We start from the raw sequence: 21767 nt of genomic DNA on the forward strand, positions 1-21767 counted from the left end.
AAATGAACTACATGTATACACAGCAGGAATAAGGGAAGAGTGTGACCTTGAAATTGAGCACCCCCTTTTGATCCCAGACCTAAAATTATGCAGATTTCAGCAGAAGTTTCTCCAGCAACCTTAGTGCAGATTTTACAAACAAACCCCTGGTGACAAGAAGTCCAAACCCTCCATGCTATGAACACAACCAAGTCTGCCAAGGGTGCAGCACCATGATCCCAGCGCCAGATTGTCCCTGTAGCTTAGCACCCATCTGCAGCCAATATGCTGAGCTCTTAACAAAATTGAGGGGTTTTAAAAGCTGCTCTCCTGGGCCTGATCCCATGGACCTGGGCTCACCAAAACCAATGGACTTCAAGGAGCTTTGGATCAGGCTTTGCGCTAATTTACTTATCTCATAGAACAGCTTAATTAACAAATGTTTGCAAAGCACTTCAGGATCCTTGCACGGATAGTGAGACTCCTCTTGCTGCCAGTCCCATTGACAAAGCAAAGAGGTTTAATGTCAACAGGCAGCAGATGAATTGTATGGACACAGACGGATGGAGGGACATCCCAGGTGGATTGGCCACCATGGAGTCCCCCCTGTTCTGTGTCCTACAGGGAATGGCCAGCACGTGGGCTCAGAGTGGGAGGGAGCCCTTAGAGCCTCCCAGCATTTGGGATGCTTCTGTTTCACGTGCACCTGAGCAGTTCTTGAAATGACCTGTCCAGGGACAAGGAGATGATGTCTCAAAGCACTCATAGTGAACGTATCCCAGCTTAAGCTTTCTGCCTCAGGATATTCTATGATTCTATGCAAGATGAAAACGAAGAAAAGCCTAAAAAAGGTGTCCTGATTCCAAGCTGGTGTTTGCTCCCCCTGTCCTCCCCACCACCAGCTCATCACCTCAGTCCATGGGACATGGGATGCCTCCACAGCATCAAACCTTTCCTAGGAGCTGCCACCTTTCCCCCAGGCTTGTGTCCTGTCGGTGGGCAGGGGGATGCAGCACTGGGAAGCGCCAAATTCGCCTTCACATCGAGGACACAAATTCATCCAGAAAGTTTCTCCCTGCATTAGCTCTTGATGGTGACTCTCAGTTCTGCCTGAGGACAGGCTGCTGGCACCTCCTCAGTCAGTGTCAGCTTTATTCCTGCCTCCCACAGAACTTTCTGTCACCAGCCCTGGTGCCCGGCCACCCCTCCCGATGGCTCTGGCACCAGCAGCAGCTGCAGTTTGCAGTTTTTCCCTTTTCTTTGATCCTTCTGCAGTCTCCTGCCTCGGCAAGGAGCACGTGATGCCTCTGCCTGATCCCAACCTCTCCGCTCCGAGCCGCCGTCCCTGGCTTTAATTAATACTTTTTTTTTCCCCTTCTGACAGTAATTCGGGGATGTGGATTTTAAAACATTTGGAAATACCCGCTTTTTAACTAGAAACACTGAGTTTCTGCCAAACCCTCGGCGGGGTGTTCGCTGAGTGGATAGAGCTGTGCAGAGACTACACCCATGGCGAAATCCTCGCTCGCAACCCAGCTCTGCCTGCCCCCCAAAAAGAACCTTTTACCTCTCCATCCATGGAGATGGGAATGATCCAGCCCCCTGTGAGCCCCTATGACCTACTCCAGCTCAAGCCACCTGGCAGAGCTAACTTTAACCTGAATTACTCCTGAAATCCAGCTTCCCCAGAGGCAGCGATGCCAGACGGGAGGTAAGATCATTCCCAAGCAGCTGCTATCGCTGGGAAGAGGATCAAAGTCTTGGTTGTAGCCCAGCTACGCCCCCAAAATATTGTATGAACTGAGAGATGCTGCTATCAGGGACCCATCAGGATTAGTCACTGCCCATGTTGCCAATTCCTGTGATTTTTTTTTCCTAGGAACGTTTCTGGTTGCCTTAAATTCCCAGCTCTGTGAGTCATGTGAATCTGCCTGAGTATGAATTTTTGGTTTTTAAAGTAAATTTCTAGACCTTGTGGCTGTGCAGAAAAGCAAGGTGATGTAACCAGAGTGAAATCCAACAGCCCCAGGAGAAGGCAAATGAGAAGAAACTCAATTTTCAATTTTTGTTTTTGGAGTCACACAAACTTTTTAGTCAGTTTGGTCATTTCTGGGCCTGGCTCATGCTGCTGGAATGCTCAGAGCTGGAGGTCCACAGTTTTTCCCCTTTTTCCTTTCACTTTCTGATTTCCAGGAACACTTTCTTCTCCCAAGACCTCTGTAACAGAACTTAAAATGGAGCTGGAAGCAAAACCATGTCCCTAAAATGAGGTGCTGCCTCCAGAGCAGGCATTGCTACCAGCCTCATGCATAAGATCCAACCTTATCCAGAGCGCTTCCATCCATCTGGACAAGTGAAAAGTCCAGAATTTACAGGGCAGAACACCTTTAAATTCCCACCACCAGCACATGGACAGGCACACAATCCTCACCCACACTGGGAACACCCCTGCTTGGAGACGTGTGTGCACACAAATACCTCATACATGAACACGTGTGGTTTATGGGATATTTCAGTGTACATAATTCTGTGTGTTACACCTGTAACACGTGCTTACACACACACACAAGGGTTTCACCTGGTTGTAAGTGTGAGCCACAGCCAGCAGGTGTGTGAAGGGAACCAGCAGTGTGTGTGTGTGAACATCCATGTGCATTAAATGCACATTTTTGGCCATTTAATGGGGCACACCCAGCCAAGTGCCTGTGTTAAAACTTGCCATGGGATGTGTGTGTGCAGTGTGGAGCCACCACTCATCACATCCCACTACAGACAGAACTCTTAGAAGAAGGAATATCCCAAATTGCCACAAAGGAACACATCCCAAACTGCCGCTCTCAGGACTCCCATCACCACACAACAGTGAAAAAAGAAATAAATCCCAATTCAGGACACTGACAAAAATGAGCTGCATGAAACACAGCAGTGGAGGGGTTCTCCTGCCCTTAACTTTACTTTTTTCCCTCTTTTTTATGCACAAGCTCCAACCCACAGCACGGCTCCTGCGCAGAGGGGCCCTGCCCCTCCCAGCATCTCCCTGAGTTCGTACCGCACATCAGGCAAAGCTGGATGCCAAAAACAAACTGAAAGCAAAAAATTCCCCCTTCCCAAAGTGCCTGGGCAAACTCACAGGGAGAGCTCCGGCAGCACCTTACCGGCTGAGTCAGTGGATGAGCCATCTCCTTGTGCTGGCTGCCCCATCTGCCGAGTTTAGCCGCAGCTGAGATCTTCTGCTGGTAGACCCAGAAAGGGGAGGTGGGGGGGAAAGAAAAAACCTTCCCGTAAGGATCCCAGAGCCAGAGAGAGCAAATCTGCACAGGATGCAGTGTGGGGGGGTGGAAATGTCCAGCCCCGGTGACAAGGCAGCGGTGCCACCACCCCGCATTCATTGCCAGCGCTGCGCAGCGCGATGTGGCTCGGCGGGAGCCTCGCATCCCTTTCTGCATTGTCCCTCTCCAGTGTGAGCTCCGGCAATCTCATTTCATGGGAGACATCTGGTTTGATTCAAAGAGAAGAAAGGGGCGAGGGGGGAACGGCGCGCTCACACGCTCAGCGCCCAGCGCGGCTGCCTGGGAGCTGGGGAGCGATTGTCAATGCTTCCCTCCTTCCCTCGGCGCTGAATCCTCCTCATTTCAATGAGAAAGGCCAGCCCGGGAGCAGGGCTGTCCCACGGCTCCCCCCCAGCATTCCCAGTCTGCAGGAGGGGGCTTGGCTGGGGCACAGAGCCAAGGGTGGGGAGCTGAGCCCCAGCAGCCTCACCGAGCCTGGAGCCTCTGCAAGGCCTTGGGGGGCTGGGGAGGCTCCCCCTTCTTGTTTCCATCATTCCCAGGCCTGGTGGACATGCAGTGTTGTCCCTCAATGCTTGTGGCTGTGTCAGGGGTCTTCCCATTGCAAGACTGAAGTCCTCATGTTTGTGGGGAGCCCTTTTGGAAGGCCATGTCCTCTTTCACAAGGACAAAGCAGTGAGCTCCTTGTCCATGGGAGGGGGGTCCTGCCCCATTGTGCCATCCTGCTGACCCTGGTGCCCTGTTGTCCTGTCCCCAGAGTGTCCCTGCTGAGCCACCACTCCTCCCAGGGATCCCTGTGGGTCTCTGCATGGATCCCAGTGGTGTAACCTGACCCAATCTCTGTGGGTCTCTGGATGGATCCCAATGGTGTAACCTGACCCAATCCCTGTGGGTCTCTGCATGGATCCCAGTGGTGTAACCTGACCCAATCCCTGTGGGTCTCTGCATGGATCCCAGTGGTGTAACCCAACCCAATCCCTGTGGGTCTCTGCATGGATCCCAGCCCTGGACACCCCTGTAACACCCCTCAGGAGTGGGCAGCAACAGGTCCCCACACAAACCCTCCTTCACCCAGTGTGGGGCACATGGTGGGTGTCCACAGAGACCCCTTCCACTCATGGTCCTCCATGCTGGGTACACCCAGTGGATCCCCTCACAGACCCCTCATTCCTGGGACCCCTCTCTGCCAGGGTGTGCACAGAGAGCCACTCATGGAACCCAGAGTGGGTCCCCATGCAGCCCCTACAGCTGAGTCTCCGTGGGTCCCCATGCAGCCCCTACACCCACCCAGGGCATGGTGGGTCCCCAAGGAGTCCCCTCCACGTGTGACACAGGGAAATCCCACTGCAGCCCTCTCCACCCATTGCACAGTGGTCCGACCACAGACTCTTCCACCCATGGCATGGTATATCTGCGTTTTGGGGTGCACATCTGCGTTTTGGGGGGCACATCTGCGTTTTGGGGGGCACATCTGCGTTTTGGGGCTGTGCTCCAGTGTGTGCACATCTGGCCACGGCTCGGGACACCTGGGCACACCTGGATGTGCATCATCCTCCAGCCGGGTCACGGTGGCTTCCCCGCAGTCCCCTCCATGGTTGGTCCCCTCACACCTCCCTAACCCGTGTCACAAAGGGACCCCCCACCCCATCCCCATGCCATGGCACGTCCCCCTGCAGCCCCTCCACGCGTGACACAGCGTGTGTACCCTCTGCACGATGTGTGTCCCCACAGCAGCCTCCCCTCCGTGTCCCAGCGGACCCCACACCACCCTCCACCCCTGTGGGTTCCTCTCCACTCGTGTCACCGCGGGTGCCCTGGAGCCCCCTCACCGTGTCCCGGCCGGTCCCTCGCATCCCACATCCCACATCCATTCGTGTCCCCGTGGGTCCCCACATCCCCCTCGCAGTGTCACAGCGGGTCCCCCATATCGCACATCCCACATCCACTCGTGTCACTGCGGGTCCCCCGGATCCCCCTCACAGTATCACGGCGGGTCCCCCATATTGCACATCCCACATCCACTAGTGTCACAGCGGGTCCCCCGGAGCCCCCTCACCATGTCCCAGCCGGTCCCCCCATCCCACATCCCATATCCACTCGTGTCCCCGTGGGTCCCTACATCCCCCTCGCAGTGTCACAGCGGGTCCCCCACATCCCACATCCCATATCCCACATCCACTCGTGTCCCCGTGGGTCCCCGCATCCCCCTCGCAGTGTCACAGCGGGTCCCCCACATCCCACATCCCACATCCACCCGTGTCCCCGCGGGTCGCCCTCCGCACGCCGCCGGTCCCCGCCGCCCCGGTGGCCGCCGCCGCGGGCGGGGGTGTGCCGCCACCGGACTACATCCCCCATGAGCCCGCGGGCCGGGCCGCTCCCGCAGCGCCCAGCCGCCTTCAAACAAAAGAGTTTCCCCCCGCGGGGCCGCGCTCCGCTCCGCGCCCCCCGCACCCCCCGCACCCCCCGGCGGCGGCGGCCGGGGGCGGGGGCGGCGGCGGGGGGACCGCGGTGGAGGCGGCGGGCGCGGGGCTCGGGTTACACGGGAAAGGGGCTTGGCCAGGCGGGGGGCGGGGGGCGGAGGGTCCTTTTCTCTCTCTCGTTCTCTCTCTCTGCCTTTTTTTTTCCCTTCTCCCTCCCGAGCTCTTTGTGTCCCCCCCCTCCCCTCCTCTCGCCCCCCCCCCCCCCCCAGCCCCCAGCCCCCTCCCAAGCCTTTGTTAGCCATGCCTAGCCTGGTAGTCCCAGGGATAATGGAAAGGAACGGGGGTTTCGGCGATTTAGGCTGTTTCGGTGGGAGCGGCAAAGACAGAGCGCTGCTTGAGGATGACCGGGCGCTGCAGCTCGCCCTGGACCAGCTCTGCCTGCTGGGGCTAGGCGAGCCTTCCTCTTCCTCCTCCTCCTCGGCCGTGGTGCTGGTGGAGGACAGCAACAACAACAACAATAACCCGCCGCCGCCGCCGCCGCAGCAGCCCCCGCCGCCGCCGCCGCCGCCGCAGCAGCCGCCGCCGCCGCCGCCGCCGCCGCCCCCGGCGGCCCCGAAGGGCTCGGCGGCGCCCAGCGCCGGGGCGGCGGAGCCCAAGTTGTGCGCGCTCTACAAGGAGGCCGAGCTGCGGCTCAAGAGCAGCTCCAACACCACCGAGTGCGTCCCGGTGCCCAGCTCCGAGCACGTGGCCGAGATCGTGGGACGGCAAGGTGAGCGCCGGGCCCCCGGTACCCCCCGATGTGCCCCGGTGTGTCGCCGCTCGCCGGCCCCGGGACACTCCCCCCGCGGCCGCGGGGCCCCGCCGCTCCCTCCCGCCCATTGTTCGGGGCCGGGGCCGCTCGGCCCCGCCGGGGACAAAGCCCGGGGCTCCCGGGATGTGGGCGGGCGGCCGCGCTCCCGGCACGGCGGTGCTGGGGAACGGTGGCATGGGGGCTCTGCGGGAGCGCTGCGGGGGCTTGTCCGGCACCGGAGCCCCGCGCGCCGCTCCCCTGTTCTGCCCAAGAGCCGAGCTCGACCGCGCTCTGCTTAAGAAAGGAAAAAACCCTGGGAATAAGGCGGGGGAAGGGCGGGGGGTGCAGGCTGAGCCCGGCCCCGCGCCTCGGAGTCCCCCTTTGTTGGCCGGGCGGAGGGGGTGTGGTGGTGCCGCCGGGCTCGGTCCGAGCGGCCGCCGGAGCGGCTGGGAGCCGAGCTGCCGAGCTGCTCCCGCCGCCCCCCGGCAACGGGGGGGACCCCGGAGCGAGGGGACCCCGGAGCGGGAGCCGCCGTCCCGCGTGGGCCCCCCGCAGCCGCTGCCCGCGCGCCGCCACAGTGATGCTTTTGTTCTCCCGGCTCCGTTCGGAGCGAGGTGGAATGGAGGAGGGCTTTAAAAAAAATTACATATATATATCTAGATATATATATATATATCCCCATACCACACCCACTCTTAAGTCACCCCTCGCCCACCCCCACCACTCCCGGGTGTGCGGTGCGGGGCCCCGCGCCTCCCGTGGGCACTGCGGGAGTCGGGGCACGGCGCTGCCGAGAGAAGTTTTGTGTCGCTACAGAGAAAAAAAAAAATAATAATAGTGCGGCTAAGTGTTGGGCTTTTTTTTTTTTTCCTTTCTTTCTTTCTCTGAACAAGTAACTTGACGCTCTGGAAGTGCGATGGGCAGAGCCTGCGGCTCCATGGGCAGATGCTCTCCTGTGGGTTGGGATGGAAGGGCCCTGAGCAGGGGGTTTGTGGGGGGACACGGGGGTGATGACCCCCAGTGCCCCGAGAAGGGCTGAGGTGGGCAAGGGGAAGCCACGGGAGAGGGACACAAATGGCTCCGTGCTGGACATCTCTGACGCTAGGGCGTGCGGCTGGAACAATGGGGCCTGCGGAGGCTCTGCTTGCTCCCAGCCCTGGAGCAAGGTCCGGTTCCACGGGCCGGTCCCGGTTCTCCGGGATGGAGAGCGGGCAGCAGTGCGGGGGTGCTGACCTCCCCAAAAACTCGGGGTCTCTGCAGCCGGGGGAGCAGCTCCTGCTGTGGTGTTCACACCGGGATGGGGGCCCCTCACTGGGGAGATGGGCAGGAAGGGGTGAAGGTCTGGCCCAGGAGATCCCACTGGCCCCGATCCTGATCCTGATCCTCCCTTCGCTTTGCAGGCACGGTGGGGCTCAGCACCCACTCTGCGCTGGTGTGTGTGTGTGAGGCCATGGAGAATCAGGCCCCCTTTGTTTAATAAAGTTGGGAAAGAGGATTCGGCAGGCGGAACCGAGGGGGAAATGTGCCAGGGCTGTTTTGTTGCAGGATCTCAGCGCTGCCCCAGACTCCTGAGAAGGGGGTGTGTGCTCAGAACGCAGCACGTGCCTCTTGTGTCCAGAGCCATGGAGAGGAACGTGGAGACCTGGATTTTTTCCACCATTTTTTGTGTGTGTGTGTGTGTGTGTGAGTGAGGGTTTTCCCACATCTGGGAAGCTGAAATGTCAGCGTGCTGGAGCTGGGAGGATGCAGCTGTGGCTGTGCTCCCTTGGCTGGTGGGGCAGATGGTGCAGCCTGTGCCCCACCGTGGGGTGGGTGGGATGGATCCTGTGCTGGGGGCTCCTTCAGCACGGTCCCTGGAGCTGTGGCTCTTCACTCCAGCGCACATCATGGCCCACACTTGTTTCTGAAGGCCTGCAGGAATGTCTCTGCTGTCTCCTGTGCCTTGTTTTTGTGTAGAAGGCCGGATTAAGAGGGTCTGGAGCTGGGTGTGGGGCTCCCTGGGGGATTGATTCCTGGACTCTCATGGATGCCTGACCAGGAATCCCAGAATGCCAGATTGTCATCCCTTGGTAGTACTGCTCCTGTTGCAGATGCTTTTCTAGGAAAACATTTGTGTTTATGGGTACCTTTGAACAGGGTGACGAACGTCTTGAAAAAGGGAGGGGGAAAAAAGTAATAATGAAATAAAAATTATTTCACAGCTTTACTTGGTAACAGGGTTTAGCTTTTTCTTCAACTTATTATTTTCTGAAGAAACACACTCTCCCTTCAGATTATTTTATAATAACATCAACCATCTATTAAAGTGTTCCTCACAGGCAGGTGTGGATATGAGAGGCCTGGATCTGGGCACAGGGACCTGGCCACAGGAATTCCACCTGCTATCAGGCCACTCCTCACTTTGCCAAAGCACTGAAAAGGCACTTAAGTGTAAATAATGCTCAAGCCTGATGTATTTTTATTGGAATGCCTGTAAGAGTGGTTTGTGAAGAGGTGTAATCGTGGCAGAGGGGGTGGCTTCACTCCAAGCAAGGATGCTGCAGGAACTCGACCTGAGCCTGGCAGCTCCTGCTTTCCCCAGGAGCTGTGAACGTGCCCTGGAGGAGCCAATGGCCTGCTGGAATCCTTGCTCCAGTTTGTGCTGGGGCTGCTTTGTGCTCTGAATTTGAGCCACGAGCCAGCTGGGGTGGGGGACTGGCCTGGGGTGAGGTGGTGGTGGCTGTGGAAAGGGGGATTGGTGGGAACTGGCCAGGCTGGTGCCCCTGGGTCCGTGGCAAAGAGCTGGGTGGCTGGTGGGATGTGCCAAGGGCTGCTTTGCAAACTGGAGGGCAGGAAACAGGGAAAGGAAAAACGAGGGGATGAAGTCACAAGAATCCCTTTGACTGGGCATGGTTGGTGGTGACACCCCTTCCCTGGCTGGAGGTGGAGCCGTGACCTCCACGCCTGTCCTTCTGTGGGACGTATCAGGGGTGAGTCTGCCTGAGTCAGGGCTCCTGCAGGTCACCCCCTTCCCCTGGCATGTGTGTGAATCCAGCTGAGCTGAGTTTGGGTGACCAAACCTCCTGGTGTGCGCCATGGCATGGCCAGTGCTCCCTGGGGCCTGTGTGACACATCCGGGGGCTTGGTGGCCCTTGTGTTCCTCCTGCCACCCCTCATTGTGGGTGTCCTGCCTGCAACAGCCTGTCCATGGCTCTGCTGGCTCTCACAGCCATGCCCGTGAAATTGTAAAGACAAAGCACTGGAGGGGTTTGCAGCAGGTTTTTCTGGAGATGGTGGGACATCAAGGGGTGTGTGTTGAGATGGGGTGTAGGTGCTGGGAGGAATGCAGAGTGTCTGAAGGGCACCATGTTTTGGTTGTGCAGGCTGTGAAATTAGGAAGGGGCAGAAATCTTCAGGCGCTGCAGCTCTTTCCTAAAAGTGACCCGAGGTGGGTGTGGATTAGCCAGATCAAGATTTGTATCCAACTTTTCTGCCTGCTCCCACAGACAAGCTGGGCCGCTGTTGCTGCAGCCAGGGGAGAGGCTGAAGGGCACGTTTGAGGCCAGATGTTGTGGGCAGGGAGACATGGTGCTGGTTCTTTGTGTGCCTGGTGTGTGCAGGTGTCGGGAGAAGCCGTGGGGTTGCTTTGGCTTCGTGCTGCGCCCACTCCCAGATAACACTTTCCCTGTAAGGATTTTTGGACTCTCTTAAGGATTTTTGGTCCTTCTAAGGGTTCTTGGTCTCATCACAGTAATAGCATCCATTGTCACCTGTACTCACAGACACCCTTTGATGCAGCATCTCCCAGCCTGCTCCAACCAGCCTGTTGTCACCAGGAATGAGATTATGCGAGAGAGGATCTTAACATAAATTGCTCTTTCTTGGCAAGGTGAAGTCAAATAACAAGAGGCTCCACTAAACCCAAGGTGATTGGGTTCTTTGTGTAGCTCCAAACATGCTCCAATGCTTTCAGCATTTAAAAATAGTCCGAGGAAGCCTTTTCCATTGAGGAAGTCTGATGATGGCAGCTCCCCCACCCACCCTGTGGAGGTGGATGTATGTACAGCATCCGAGGAGCAGCGAGGGGGGCAGATCTTCTTGTCTCCTTGTTTCATGGAAATCTTGGCTCGAAATCCACCCGATCTGCTGAGGTCTGAAGGCTGCTCCAGCAGCTCGGGATGGGCCCGAAAGGGAGGGAAAGATTTTGCAGTCGGTATCGGATTGTTACAAAGTGTTAACGAGAATTACTCCGAATTTACACCGCGGGGGGAAAAGTGCGGAGCGGCATCGACTTTGTGCCGTTTGAACCGGAGGTGGGAGGAGAGAACGGCTCTGGGAGGGAGAGAGAGAGGGAGACAAAGGGAATTTTCTGCGAGGGAGCCACGCACGCTCCCCGCTCAGCGCTCGGGCGGCCGGTGCGGCGCTGACCGAGTGAACCGCAGCGCAGCCGCCCGGAATCTAGGGCAGTGGGGAAGAAAGCGGCGCTGGCATTGGGTGGGGGCCCCCGCCTTTGTCTGGCAGCCCCCTCCCTCGCTGCCCGCGTCCCCCCGCGCTCGCCGTGCCCCGCTTCCCCCGCTCCGCCCGGCCCCGGCTCGGCTGGAGCCGTGCGGGACCGAGCCGTGCCACGGGCACACCCACTCCGCACCGGGGGCTCCGCTTCCCAACTTTGCTCCGCCGCACAAGGGTTGTCTGTGCCTCTAGGCTTGATGCTGTTTAGTGTTTTTTGTTTTTTCCCCTTTTTCTTTGTGGTTTTTTTTTTGTTGTTTCATAAACAACTTTCATCACAATGTGAAAAAGCGTAAAATCGCCGCGCTGGAATGAGGCAGTCGCTGGTTTTCCTGGCATGGTGTGCGTTGGGTGGTGTTTTTTTTCCCGTTCTTGTAAACACAACTTGCATCATCAGGACAATAAACCCTCCGTGCAAAGAGATTTAGTTGGTTGGTTGTGGTCCTTTTGTGTGCATTTGTGGGTTTTTTTGACACCACTTTCATCGGGTTTTCGATGCAGCAAAACCTTACCCCACAGGCCGTCAGTAGGGTTTATTTGTGAAGTTCTTTGTGTGCTTGTCTTTTAACAAGGCTTTCATGTTAACGGGGGAAAGAATGCCCCACCTTACCCGAGGTAGCTGAGGGTTGTTTATTTTATGATCCTCTTCAATTTTATGACTACAATAGGAAAAAAGGACCAAGTTCTAATGTGCCCTTAGACCCTCTTGCACCCCACTGGCAGTGCCAGAAGGGACTGGTGGGGTATTTGCAGGTGTAATTTGTATCGGCGCCTTGCCAGAAATGAGGAGAGGGCTTGAAAAGCTTTTGTCTGCAGAGATTACTTTGTATCTGATGAAAACATGAAATATCAGGACCTGGAGTGATTTGTGGGGTGTGTTTTCCAAAATAAAACCACGACGCAGTCAATCAAACAAAAAGATGCCGCTTGGGGTTGGCTCTGGAGCTGTTTGCTGTGGCTGGTACAGCTCCCTTGGTGCTTCCAGGGTCAGGGTCATGCTCCTGGCATGGAGGTGCCAGTCGGTGCCAGGTGGGAGCCTCCCCTCTGCATCAGTGGCAGAATATACCTGTGCAGGATCTGGCCTTGTCCCAGCACTGAGGAGAAGGTCATCAGCAGGTCTAACTCTGAATTTACACCAAAGTGAAATTATCTGAGGGATCTGCTCCACAGACAGGCACAGCTGAGTGTGCCACTGCACTGTCCTGGTGGCACTGTCACCGTGGTGCTGTGCTGGGCACATCCCTTCCATGCTCTGATCATCCTCTGCCCACTGATGGAGCAGCACCTTGGGGTAAACCCTGTGAAAACACACTGGTTTGGGGCTGCTCAGAGTGAGAACATTTGGGATGGGTTTGGCAGCTAGATCAGATGCTCCAGCACCCTGGTGTCCCTTGTCTTTGGTGGAGAGGTGAACCAAGCTCCTGGAGCATTCTCTGTTGATTTTGATGGATTTGTTGCCCTGATGCAGGGGAAAGAGAGAGAGAGAAGGTGGCCGTGCATCCAGATCTCCCCCTGACCCCCCACCACCCATCTTGGCAATGTGTAGACTCAATTTATTTCTGTGTTTTCAGCCAGAGATGGCTGCTCTGCGGATTAATTCCAGTTAGCTGACTGGTCTGGGCACCAGAGGCTCTCCACTCCTCCAGGGTTTGGTCCTGTGTGGGAATGTTTGTGATGTACTCAGGTAATTTGCAAACACGTTTACTTTGAGTCAATTGGTAATCAGTGAAATTAAAGAGAAAAAAGGATGAGAGGAGGAACTGAGCTTATAGCCTCCTTCATGGAATGCTTTGGGATCTGCTTTATTGACAAAACCCAGGATAATAGAAGGTAGGCTGTGGAAACACAATGAGAAAGGGCTTAATTCTCTGTTTAATATAAAAATCTAAGTGGCAGGGGTCTGCCAGGGATCGACACACTGATCTCTGTGCACTGCCATAAGAACATAGACCAAGTTATGTTTCATGGTCCCTTTCTTCCCTCAGCTTCATTTTGACACCACCTGCCAGGCAATCCCCTCCCTTCCACCTCCCTCCCCTTTGAATAATCCCCCGAGTAAAATGCTTTGTTACACGGTGTTTTCAAATTTCAGTTATGCACGAAGGGAAAGTGTCAGAAACCACCCCATGCAGGATGAATTTTGTTTGGAATAAGCACATTGGGGTGTGCTGCCCATCTGGCTGGGGCCACATCCTGATCCAGCTGAGCTCCATCAGAGCAGGGGGATCTCAAAGGAGGCTCAGCCCCTTTTTAGTGTGCAAAGCAGTCAGGGATGGGGCTGAGATGGGCCTGAAACCTTGGCACTAAGTGAGTAAATCACGTTTAAGCCCAGCCTGGTTTTAGCTGATGTAAAAAACCAGTGCAGCACCCCTGGAAGTTGTGGAGTTCTCTGGATTTGGGCTGCTGATGGTTTGCCCATTGTCTGTGCCAGGTCAGAGCTGCTGGAGGTCAGGGCTGCTGAGCCCTCTGGGCTTGCTGGGGTTGGTCTAATTTCCTAGGAGGTGATTTTCTCCCGTTTTTAAGCACAGGATCCCCATCTGTCTGTCTCCACAAAGCTGGCTTTCCCGTCTGCAGGCCTGCACAGAGACCCTCCCTCCTCCCCCCCTTCTCACACCACCGACTGCACCACGCGTCCTTTTGTCCGTTCCACATCCTCCTTCCCCTCCCTCTCGCTGTGCTCTCTCCTTGCCCACCTTCCTTTTGCCCTTTTGGGGTGTCTTTGGCTTTGCTCCCACACACCTCATTCTCCTCCTCCCTTGGAGGCATCAGGGTGTGCCTCTCCCTCAATTTCCACCGCCTTTGCTCCATGCCCAACTCCCTCCCGCTCCTCCAGCTCACGTAACATGCTTACATTTGCCCTGATTCATGTGGATTCCTTGCCACTGCTCCCTTCCATCTGTCCCCAGCATGGAGCCCTGGTCCTTTGTCACAGCTCTGCCTGCCTGACCCTCCCTGTCGGCTCTGTGATTGTTTCCTGTCCTGCAGGGCTCACATCCCTGTCCCCCACATGCTGTCATTGTCCCACAGCTGAGAACAGCACGGAGCCCAAATCCAGCCCCAATCTTAGCCCCAATGCCAGCCCCAATCCCATCCATGCCACACGCCTGCCCGAGGTCTTTTCTGCGCAGGAGAGCGAGCCTGGCTCCAGAGGCAGAGCTCGGGTCACTGCGGAATTCCACAGAGCTCCTGCAGCCCGGGGTGATGCACAGGGAGGCATTTTCAGCTTGATGCTTGCTGTGAACACCCCCCTGTCTTTTCCACGCGATGCTCTGGTGATATCCCTGGGGAAATGGTGGCATCTCGGTTAATCTTCCTAAGATGGAATCTCCCTCTTTGGAGAGGGAGGGAGCAGCACAGGAGAGGGGCAGGGAAATGTCTGCCAGCGGTGGGGCAGGGACAGCCCACCCTGCCAGGGCTGCCAGAGGGCACGGGTGACCTCTCAAGAATTTATCCAGGTCTCCTTGGGATGCACCTTTATTACTTATTATTATTTATCCTATAGATGAGTTGTGCCTTTTTCCTATAGTTGAGTTGTGCCTGGCTCACTGAGGTCCTGTCCTCTGAGTTTCCTGGAGCTGACAGCACACCACTGCCTGACCACTGCTCCACATGGGCTGTTTGCAAACTTTACTCAACAAAGCATCACAAATCTACCTCAGGGTGCAAACTCCGGGGAGTAACCCGTGAGCTACATTGCATTTGGTGAGGGGTGGATTTGGTTTGGATTTAGGGATTTTCCCAGATCCTTTTTTGTGGCATTTCCATTCCCCAGGAGTGTGGAATTCCTGTTTCAGAGATGGCTTGAGTACAGTGCTGTGATGTGGAGCACTGATTGGGAATTTTGTGGGAGCACAAGGCAGGAGACAGCAATTCCTGCTCCAGAAATGGGAAATGAGGCTCGGGGAGCTGAGGTGGCTCTGAGGAGTTCAAAATCACAGCAGGAGTGGACAGTGAAGTTCTGATTTGCCAGCGTGTGTCCCGTGCTGCTGCCAAGACCCTCTGAGGGGCAGCGGGCTCACGGCTGTGTGGGGCTATGGTTGGCCAGGGCTGTGCCCGGTGCCTGTATGGTGCCATGCCCAGTGTCCCTGTGGTGCCATGCCCGTGCTGTGCCATGCCTGGTGCTGTGCCCAGTGTCCATGTGGTGCCGTGCTGTGCCCGGTGTCTGTGCTGTGCCTGGTGCCCGCGTGGTGCCATGCCCGGTGTCCCTGTGATGCCATGCCCATGCTGTGCCATGCCTGGTGTTCACGCAGTGCCATGCCCGTGCTGTGCTGTGCCCGGTGCCCGCATGGTGCCATGCCCGTGCTGTGCCATGCCTGGTGTCCATGCAGTGCCATGCCCGTGCTGTGCCCGGTGTCTGTGCTGTGCCATGCATGGTGCCCGCACGGTGCCGTTGCCCAGTGTCCATGTGGTGCCGTGCTGTGCCCGGTGCCCATGTGGTGCCATGCCCGGTGTCCCTGTGGTGCCATGCCCGTGCTGTGCCATGCATGGTGCCCGCACGGTGCCGTGCCCAATGTCCATGTGGTGCCGTGCTGTGCCCGGTGCCCGTGTGGTGCCATGCCTGGTGTCCCTGTGGTGCCATGCCCGTGCTGTGCCATGCCTGGTGTCCACACAGTGCCATGCCCGTGCTGTGCTGTGCCCAGTGCCTGTGCTGTGCCATGCCTGGTGTCGTGCCCAGTGTCCATGTGGTGCTGTGCTGTGCCCGGTGTCTGTGCTGTGCCCAGTGTCCCAGCAGCGCCATGCCCATGCTGTGCCCAGTGCTTGTGTGGTGCCGTGACCGTGCTGTGCCATGCCTGATGCTTGCACGGTGCCCGTGTTGTGCTGTGCCTGTTGTCCATGTGGTGCCATGCCCGTGCCGTGCCTGGTACTTGTGTGGTGCCATGCAAGTGTGGTGCCATGCCTGCTGCCCACGTGGTGCTGAGCCCAGTGCCTGTGCAGTGCTGTGCCCATGGGATGCCATGCCCCATGCCCATGCGGTGCTGTGCCCCTGCTGTGCTATGTCCAGTGCCCATGCCATGCCCGGTGCCCACATGGTGCCACGCCCGGTGCTTGTGGGTTCCATGCCCGTGCTGTGCTGTGCCTACTGCCTGTGTGGTGTCGTGCCCATGCCATGCCCGGTGCCCACATGGTGCCATGCTTGGTGCCCGTGCGGTTCCATGCCCCTGCTGTGCTGTGCCCACTGCCTGTGCGGTGCCATGCCCCTGCTGTGCTGTCCCCGGTGCCCATGTGGTGCTGTGCCTGGTGCCCGTGCGGTTCCATGCCCCTGCTGTGCTGTCCCCAGTGCCTGTGCAGTGTGGTGCCGTTCCTGTGCCATGCCCGGTGCCCAAGTGATGCTTTGCCCGCTTCTTGTGCTGTGCCATGCCCCTGCTGTGCAGTGCCCAGTGCCCGTTTGGTGCCGTGTCTGTGCCATGCCCCATGCCCCTGCAGTGCCATGCCCAGTGCCTGTGTGGTACTGTGCCCCTGCAGTGCCCTTCCTGTGCCATGCCTGGTGCCCATGCCGTGCCATGCCCGCTGCCCATGTGGTGCTGTGCCCCATGCCCCTGTGGTGCTGTGCCCATGCCGTGCCATGCTTGGTGCCCGTGCGGTACCGTGTCTGTGCTGTGCCCCATGCCCCTGCAGTGCTGTGCCTGTGCCATGCCCAGTGCCCACGTGGTGCCATGCCCCTGCAGTGCTGTGCCCCTCCTGTGCCATGCCCAGTGCCCACATGGTGCCATGCCCCTGTGGTTCCATGCCCATGCCATGCCCGGTGCCCAAGCGGTGCCAGCACTGTGAGGGCAGTGCCCGCGCTGAACGCGCTCCCCGCCGGGCACTGCTGGATGCAGCGGCTGCCCTGGCACCTGTGAGCCCAGGGAGCTGTTTGTGCCAGCTCTCGTGGCACCAGGCTGCTCCAGTGCCACAGGTGTGGGTTCAGTTCTTGCTGGCATCCCAGGGGGCACCCCGATGTCACCAGCCTGTGTGTCTCCAGAAGGGCTGAGCATGAGTGGCAGCCCTGAGCTGCCAGCCTGAGAGGTGCTGTTATTTATCAGGATCTGTAGAAATAATAAAATCCAGCCCAGGAGCTGAGGAATCGCATTTGGTGGTTGCAGAGGCAGCGTTTGCAGGTCGTTGTGTGTTGAAGTGTGGTGTCAGTGGGGTGTGTGGAGGAAAAGCTGCTGGTGTGTCGGGTAGTCAGAGGAAAATGGTCTTTTCTGGGGAGGGAAGGTGGGGTAGGAGGTGCTGGGGGATCTCAGAGAGGTCCCAGTGCTGTGTCCTCATCCTCTGGTTCTGTCAGACACCCAAATCCTCGGGAAACCGCAGCAAAGTGCTCACCTCGCTTCATCTGCACGGGAGAATCACAGGTTTTAACTTTCCTCTGCTCAGGTGTCCTCTGATCTGAGCTCAGAGCACACCTCCTGCAGAGGAACCCCCAGCCTGCCCTGGAGCTTGTGCCAGAAATGCCTTGGGGCACAAAGTGAGGCTTCTTGAGGGGCAGGACAGCAGCAAGGAGGGCTCCAGGGGTAGTTTAGAGAACTGTGCCACATCTGTAAAACCTCTTAGTTGTTGATGGCATCCTGGTGTCATCTGGGAACCTGAAGCCAACCAGCTGGATCAAGACACTCCAAAAGATCATTTGGAAGCCAAAACACACTGGAAAGTCTTTTGTCCTTTTTGGGAAAGCAGAAGGCTGTTTTCTGAGCTGTGGGGAGCTGGAGGAATGGGCTTGGTCAGTTCTAGGATTTGGGGAATGGGCTTGGTGGGTTCTAAGATTTGGGGAATGGGCTCAGTGTGCTCTGGGATGTGGATACTGGTACACAGAGGCACCACATGGCCAGTGATCTCAGCAGAGGGTCTGAGCACCTGGAGCAGGAGTCTTTGCACAGCCTGCTCTGGGGCTCACAGGAGGGCAGCCCTGCCCCATTTCTTGCTGTTTCAGCCCCAAAGCAAATCCTGGCCCCATGCCATCTAGCTCTGCTGGCATTTGCTGTCCTGCCCTATCTGCAGTGGGGAGGCCCAAACTGCTGCATCTCTGCAACTCCTCCCCCCAAACTTGTCCCCCTGAAATTCATGGTATTCACCCCAAAACCTCCTCAGTAGTACCAAAATCCTCTGGAGTCAAGGCAACTCCCCTTGGGAGCTGGCACAGGGTGGCCAAGGGCTCCACATTGGCAATCCAGGCTGTGGGACCGGCGTCTCTCTGTTCTCCTGTGACCTCCAGGCTGCCCCATGAGGGCATCAGCCCTGTCCCCAGAGCCCAAGGATGACCATTGTCACTGGGGGGGCCACCCTGGAGCTCTGGGGACAGGCCTTGTCACAGAAACCACTGACACCTGGTGTGGATCTCCCATTGCTCCATGGTGTTGGGGTGGGTGGAAGGGAGATCTTTGGGATGACTGCTGAGGGAAGGCAGTCAGGGGGGATGGTGTGGTGGGCTGCAGCACACAAAATGGTGATCCCTCTTTTGGGGGATGGGGGAGCATGGCACTCCTGAGAGAGGGAATCTGAGAATGGTGAGGGTGGGCCTCCCTCTGGCATTTCCCCTCAGGGAGGGAGTCTGTGGGAATGGTGAGGGTGGACTTCCCTCTGGCATTTCCCCTCAGGGTTAGGGGCCTTTCCCTTGTTCCACGTCCTGCACAGTGGCTGCCAGGTGGCACAGGAGATGGTGGCCTGGTGGGGCAGCCTCGTTAACTGCTGTGCCTTCTTCTCTCTCTTCCCAAGGCTGCAAGATCAAAGCCCTGCGGGCAAAGACCAACACCTACATCAAGACCCCGGTGCGAGGGGAGGAGCCGGTCTTCATGGTGACGGGGCGGCGGGAGGACGTGGCCATGGCCCGGCGGGAGATCATCTCGGCGGCCGAGCACTTCTCCATGATCAGGGCCTCGCGCAACAAGGCGGGCACCACCTTCGGCAGCGCGCCCACCCTGCCGGGGCAGGTCACCATCCGCGTGCGCGTGCCCTACCGCGTGGTGGGGCTGGTGGTGGGCCCCAAGGGAGCCACCATCAAGAGGATCCAGCAGCAGACCAACACCTACATCATCACGCCCAGCCGGGACCGGGACCCCGTCTTCGAGATCACCGGCGCGCCGGGCAACGTGGAGCGCGCCCGCGAGGAGATCGAGACGCACATCGCGGTGAGGACGGGCAAGATTCTGGAGTACAACAACGAGAACGACTTCCTCTCCAGCAGCCCCGACTCCGGCATGGAGAACCGCTACTCGGAGGCCTGGCGGGTGCACACGCCGGCGCCGGGCTGCAAGCCCCTGTCCACCTTCCGCCAGAACAGCCTGGGCTGCATCGGCGACTGCTCCGTTGACCCCGTCTACGAGACCCCCCGGCTGAACGACCAAAACGACTTCAATTACGGTTACCTCTTCCCCAACTACGGTGTGAACAAGCAGGATTTGTACTACGGGGTGCCGGAGTCGGGCGCCCCGATGTGGGCCGGGCAGGAGAACACCAACCCCGTCTCGGTGCTCTTCTCGAAGCAGCAGCGCTCCAGCAGCACCGGCGCCATCCACCCCAACTCGCACCGCTCGCCCTCCTCCTCCATCCCCGAGCCCGGCCTGTCCGGGCTGCCGCGGCGGTCGCAGGGGGAGCCCCTGCAGGGCTTCTCCAAGCTGGGCACGCCCGCCGCCGCCCGGACGTCGGTGGGCAGCAGCCGCGAGTGCATGGTGTGCTTCGAGAGCGAGGTGACGGCCGCGCTGGTGCCCTGCGGCCACAACCTCTTCTGCATGGAGTGTGCCGTGAGGATCTGCGAGAGGACTGATCCCGAGTGCCCCGTCTGCCACGCGGCAGCCACTCAGGCCATTAGAATATTTTCCTAAAATAGACAGAGCAGGGCATTGGGGGGGGGGTGGGGGTAGGAAGGGAGAGCGGGCGGGATGAGAGAAAAAAAATGATGATAATAATAATAATGATAATAATAATAATAATAATGACATCTGAAGAACAAAAAAAAAAAAGAATGAAAGAATAAATTAATTTAAAGAAGAAGAAGAAGAAGAAGAAAAAGAAGAAATGAAATTATTTTACAAGCAATGTATGTTATTTTTTAAAAAAATAATAAGTGAATAATAAAATTAAAATGAATAGCAAAGCCAGAAATTTTGAAGGGCGAACAATGCTCCAGCCTGCAATGTCTTTTGTAAACCAAGTACTCAGAACGCACACTCGGATCTCGCAAGCAAAGCAGTTTAGTTCAGTTTTTTTTGGTGGTGAGATTGGGACTTCTTGGCGATGACCAAGCCAGGCCACCTGGATCGACCGGGGAGGGAGCAGGGGTGCAGGGAGGGCCCTGCCAGCCTTTCTCCAGCCACCTTCAACCTTTGTCTTGGCTTGAAGCCCCCACTCTCCTCCCCCCAGGGTTGTCGGCCCAACTGGGAGCTCAGAAAGAAACAACAGAAAGAAAGGAAAACGGATGACAGGGATTTGGAAGAACAAGAAAGAAACCATCAACCTCTGGGAACCTGTTAGAACGAGGGCACAACTGTATTACCTCAAAGATTTAAACAAAAAAAAAATCACAGCTAAAGAACTTTTATTGTTTTCCTTTTTTTCTAAAAAAAACCCAAACAAAAAACACAAAAAAAAAGAAGAAAATCAAAAAAAGAAGGTGAAGAAATAAAAAACGACGCCAGTGAAACTGAAGAAGGTTTGGAAGAACCTACTGGGATCACACCAGGCGACGAGCATTTATTTTGTTATTCTGAGCCACCGTGGAGTCTGGAACTTTGTTCTTTTTTCCTTATCCAAGCAGGGATTTGTTCATCAGTCCAATCAGGAGTCACTAACAGGGTATTTCCAAAGCATTCCCGTCCATGGGGGGAGTGCATCGACTTCCACATTTCCGTAGGTCACTCTTCATTCTTTCCTCCAAGTGATGCCAGCTGCAGCTACACACACCACACACACACACACAAGAGAACATTGTGCTTTTCTTTTCTTAAAAAACATACCTATTGCACCAAAACCTAAGAGAGACGATCATGCAATACAGGCAAATGAGCCCATATGAAACCAACATGCATCCCAACAGAGAGCAAAAAAAAAAACCCTGAGTTTATAGAGATAATTTTGTTGTCGTCGTTTTTAAACTGGACCAAAACTTTTGTTACCCAAACCAAGTAGGGGAAAAAAAAAACAAAAAAGAAGAAAAAGTATTTCTTTATGGACCAAAACCTCTTCAGCTGTCCTTTTCCTGGATCTTCCTGAGGTTGGCCACTTTTATATATTATATTTTTTTCAGAACGAAACAAAACAGAAAAAAAATTGCCTTGTTGAACATCCTTTAATCATTTCAAGACTCCTGGTTTTGTTAAATGAGATACTTTAAAACCATTGGGAAGTGGGAGAGGATGGGCTTCAGATCTGGCTCCCGTGCCAACGCATGCAAGGTGCAGGCCAGCACCTTCACTCCATCAGGTTTGTTCAGCTGGTCTGTGGATGCCAAAATGCTGTGATGTTAAAAATGTGTTGGATTGACCTATTGAGTACCAGTACACCCAGCTATAAATATATGTGTGTATATATATATATAGGCACTTAATTAATCAAGCACCTATATATATATATATGTGTGTATATAAACTCATATATATAATTTTTCTCCCACTACCACCACTTCCCCATTTCCTACCCCTCAACTTCTGCTCACAGATCCTGGACCCTGATTTAGAACTGAACCAACAAGTTTCACAACTTGGCACAGACAGTTCTAAAATAAAAAAAAAAAAAAACCCAAACAAACAAACAAAAAAAATCACCTGAGATTTTTTTTATTCCCTTCAGTTACAGGAGACTTTCTTTTCATCGTGGTAATGTTCCTGGGAACAT

General features: G+C 56.3%; 1 protein-coding gene across 1 annotated transcript; it reads left to right on the forward strand.

Moving 5' to 3' along the window:
- Positions 1–5645: 5645 nt before the first annotated feature.
- On the forward strand, positions 5646–21028 carry MEX3A (mex-3 RNA binding family member A). Its single transcript, XM_074529108.1, has 2 exons — positions 5646–6455; positions 18654–21028. The coding sequence occupies exons 1-2, from the start codon at positions 5987–5989 to the stop codon at positions 19757–19759; spliced, it is 1575 nt and encodes a 524-aa protein (XP_074385209.1). The 5' UTR covers positions 5646–5986; the 3' UTR covers positions 19760–21028.
- The last annotated feature ends 739 nt before the right edge of the window (positions 21029–21767 follow it).

Source organism: Zonotrichia albicollis, chromosome 30 (genome assembly GCF_047830755.1).
Source record: "Zonotrichia albicollis isolate bZonAlb1 chromosome 30, bZonAlb1.hap1, whole genome shotgun sequence".
Classification (NCBI taxonomy): Eukaryota; Metazoa; Chordata; class Aves; order Passeriformes; family Passerellidae; genus Zonotrichia; species Zonotrichia albicollis.

Excerpts from the sequence above, each read along its gene's own strand:
- MEX3A (XM_074529108.1), top strand. The coding sequence starts at position 5,987 with ATGCCTAGCCTGGTAGTCCCAGGGATAATGGAAAGGAACGGGGGTTTC. Across the intron at positions 6,456-18,653 it reads CGAGATCGTGGGACGGCAAG|GCTGCAAGATCAAAGCCCTG; the intron begins GTGAGCGCCGGG and ends TCTCTTCCCAAG.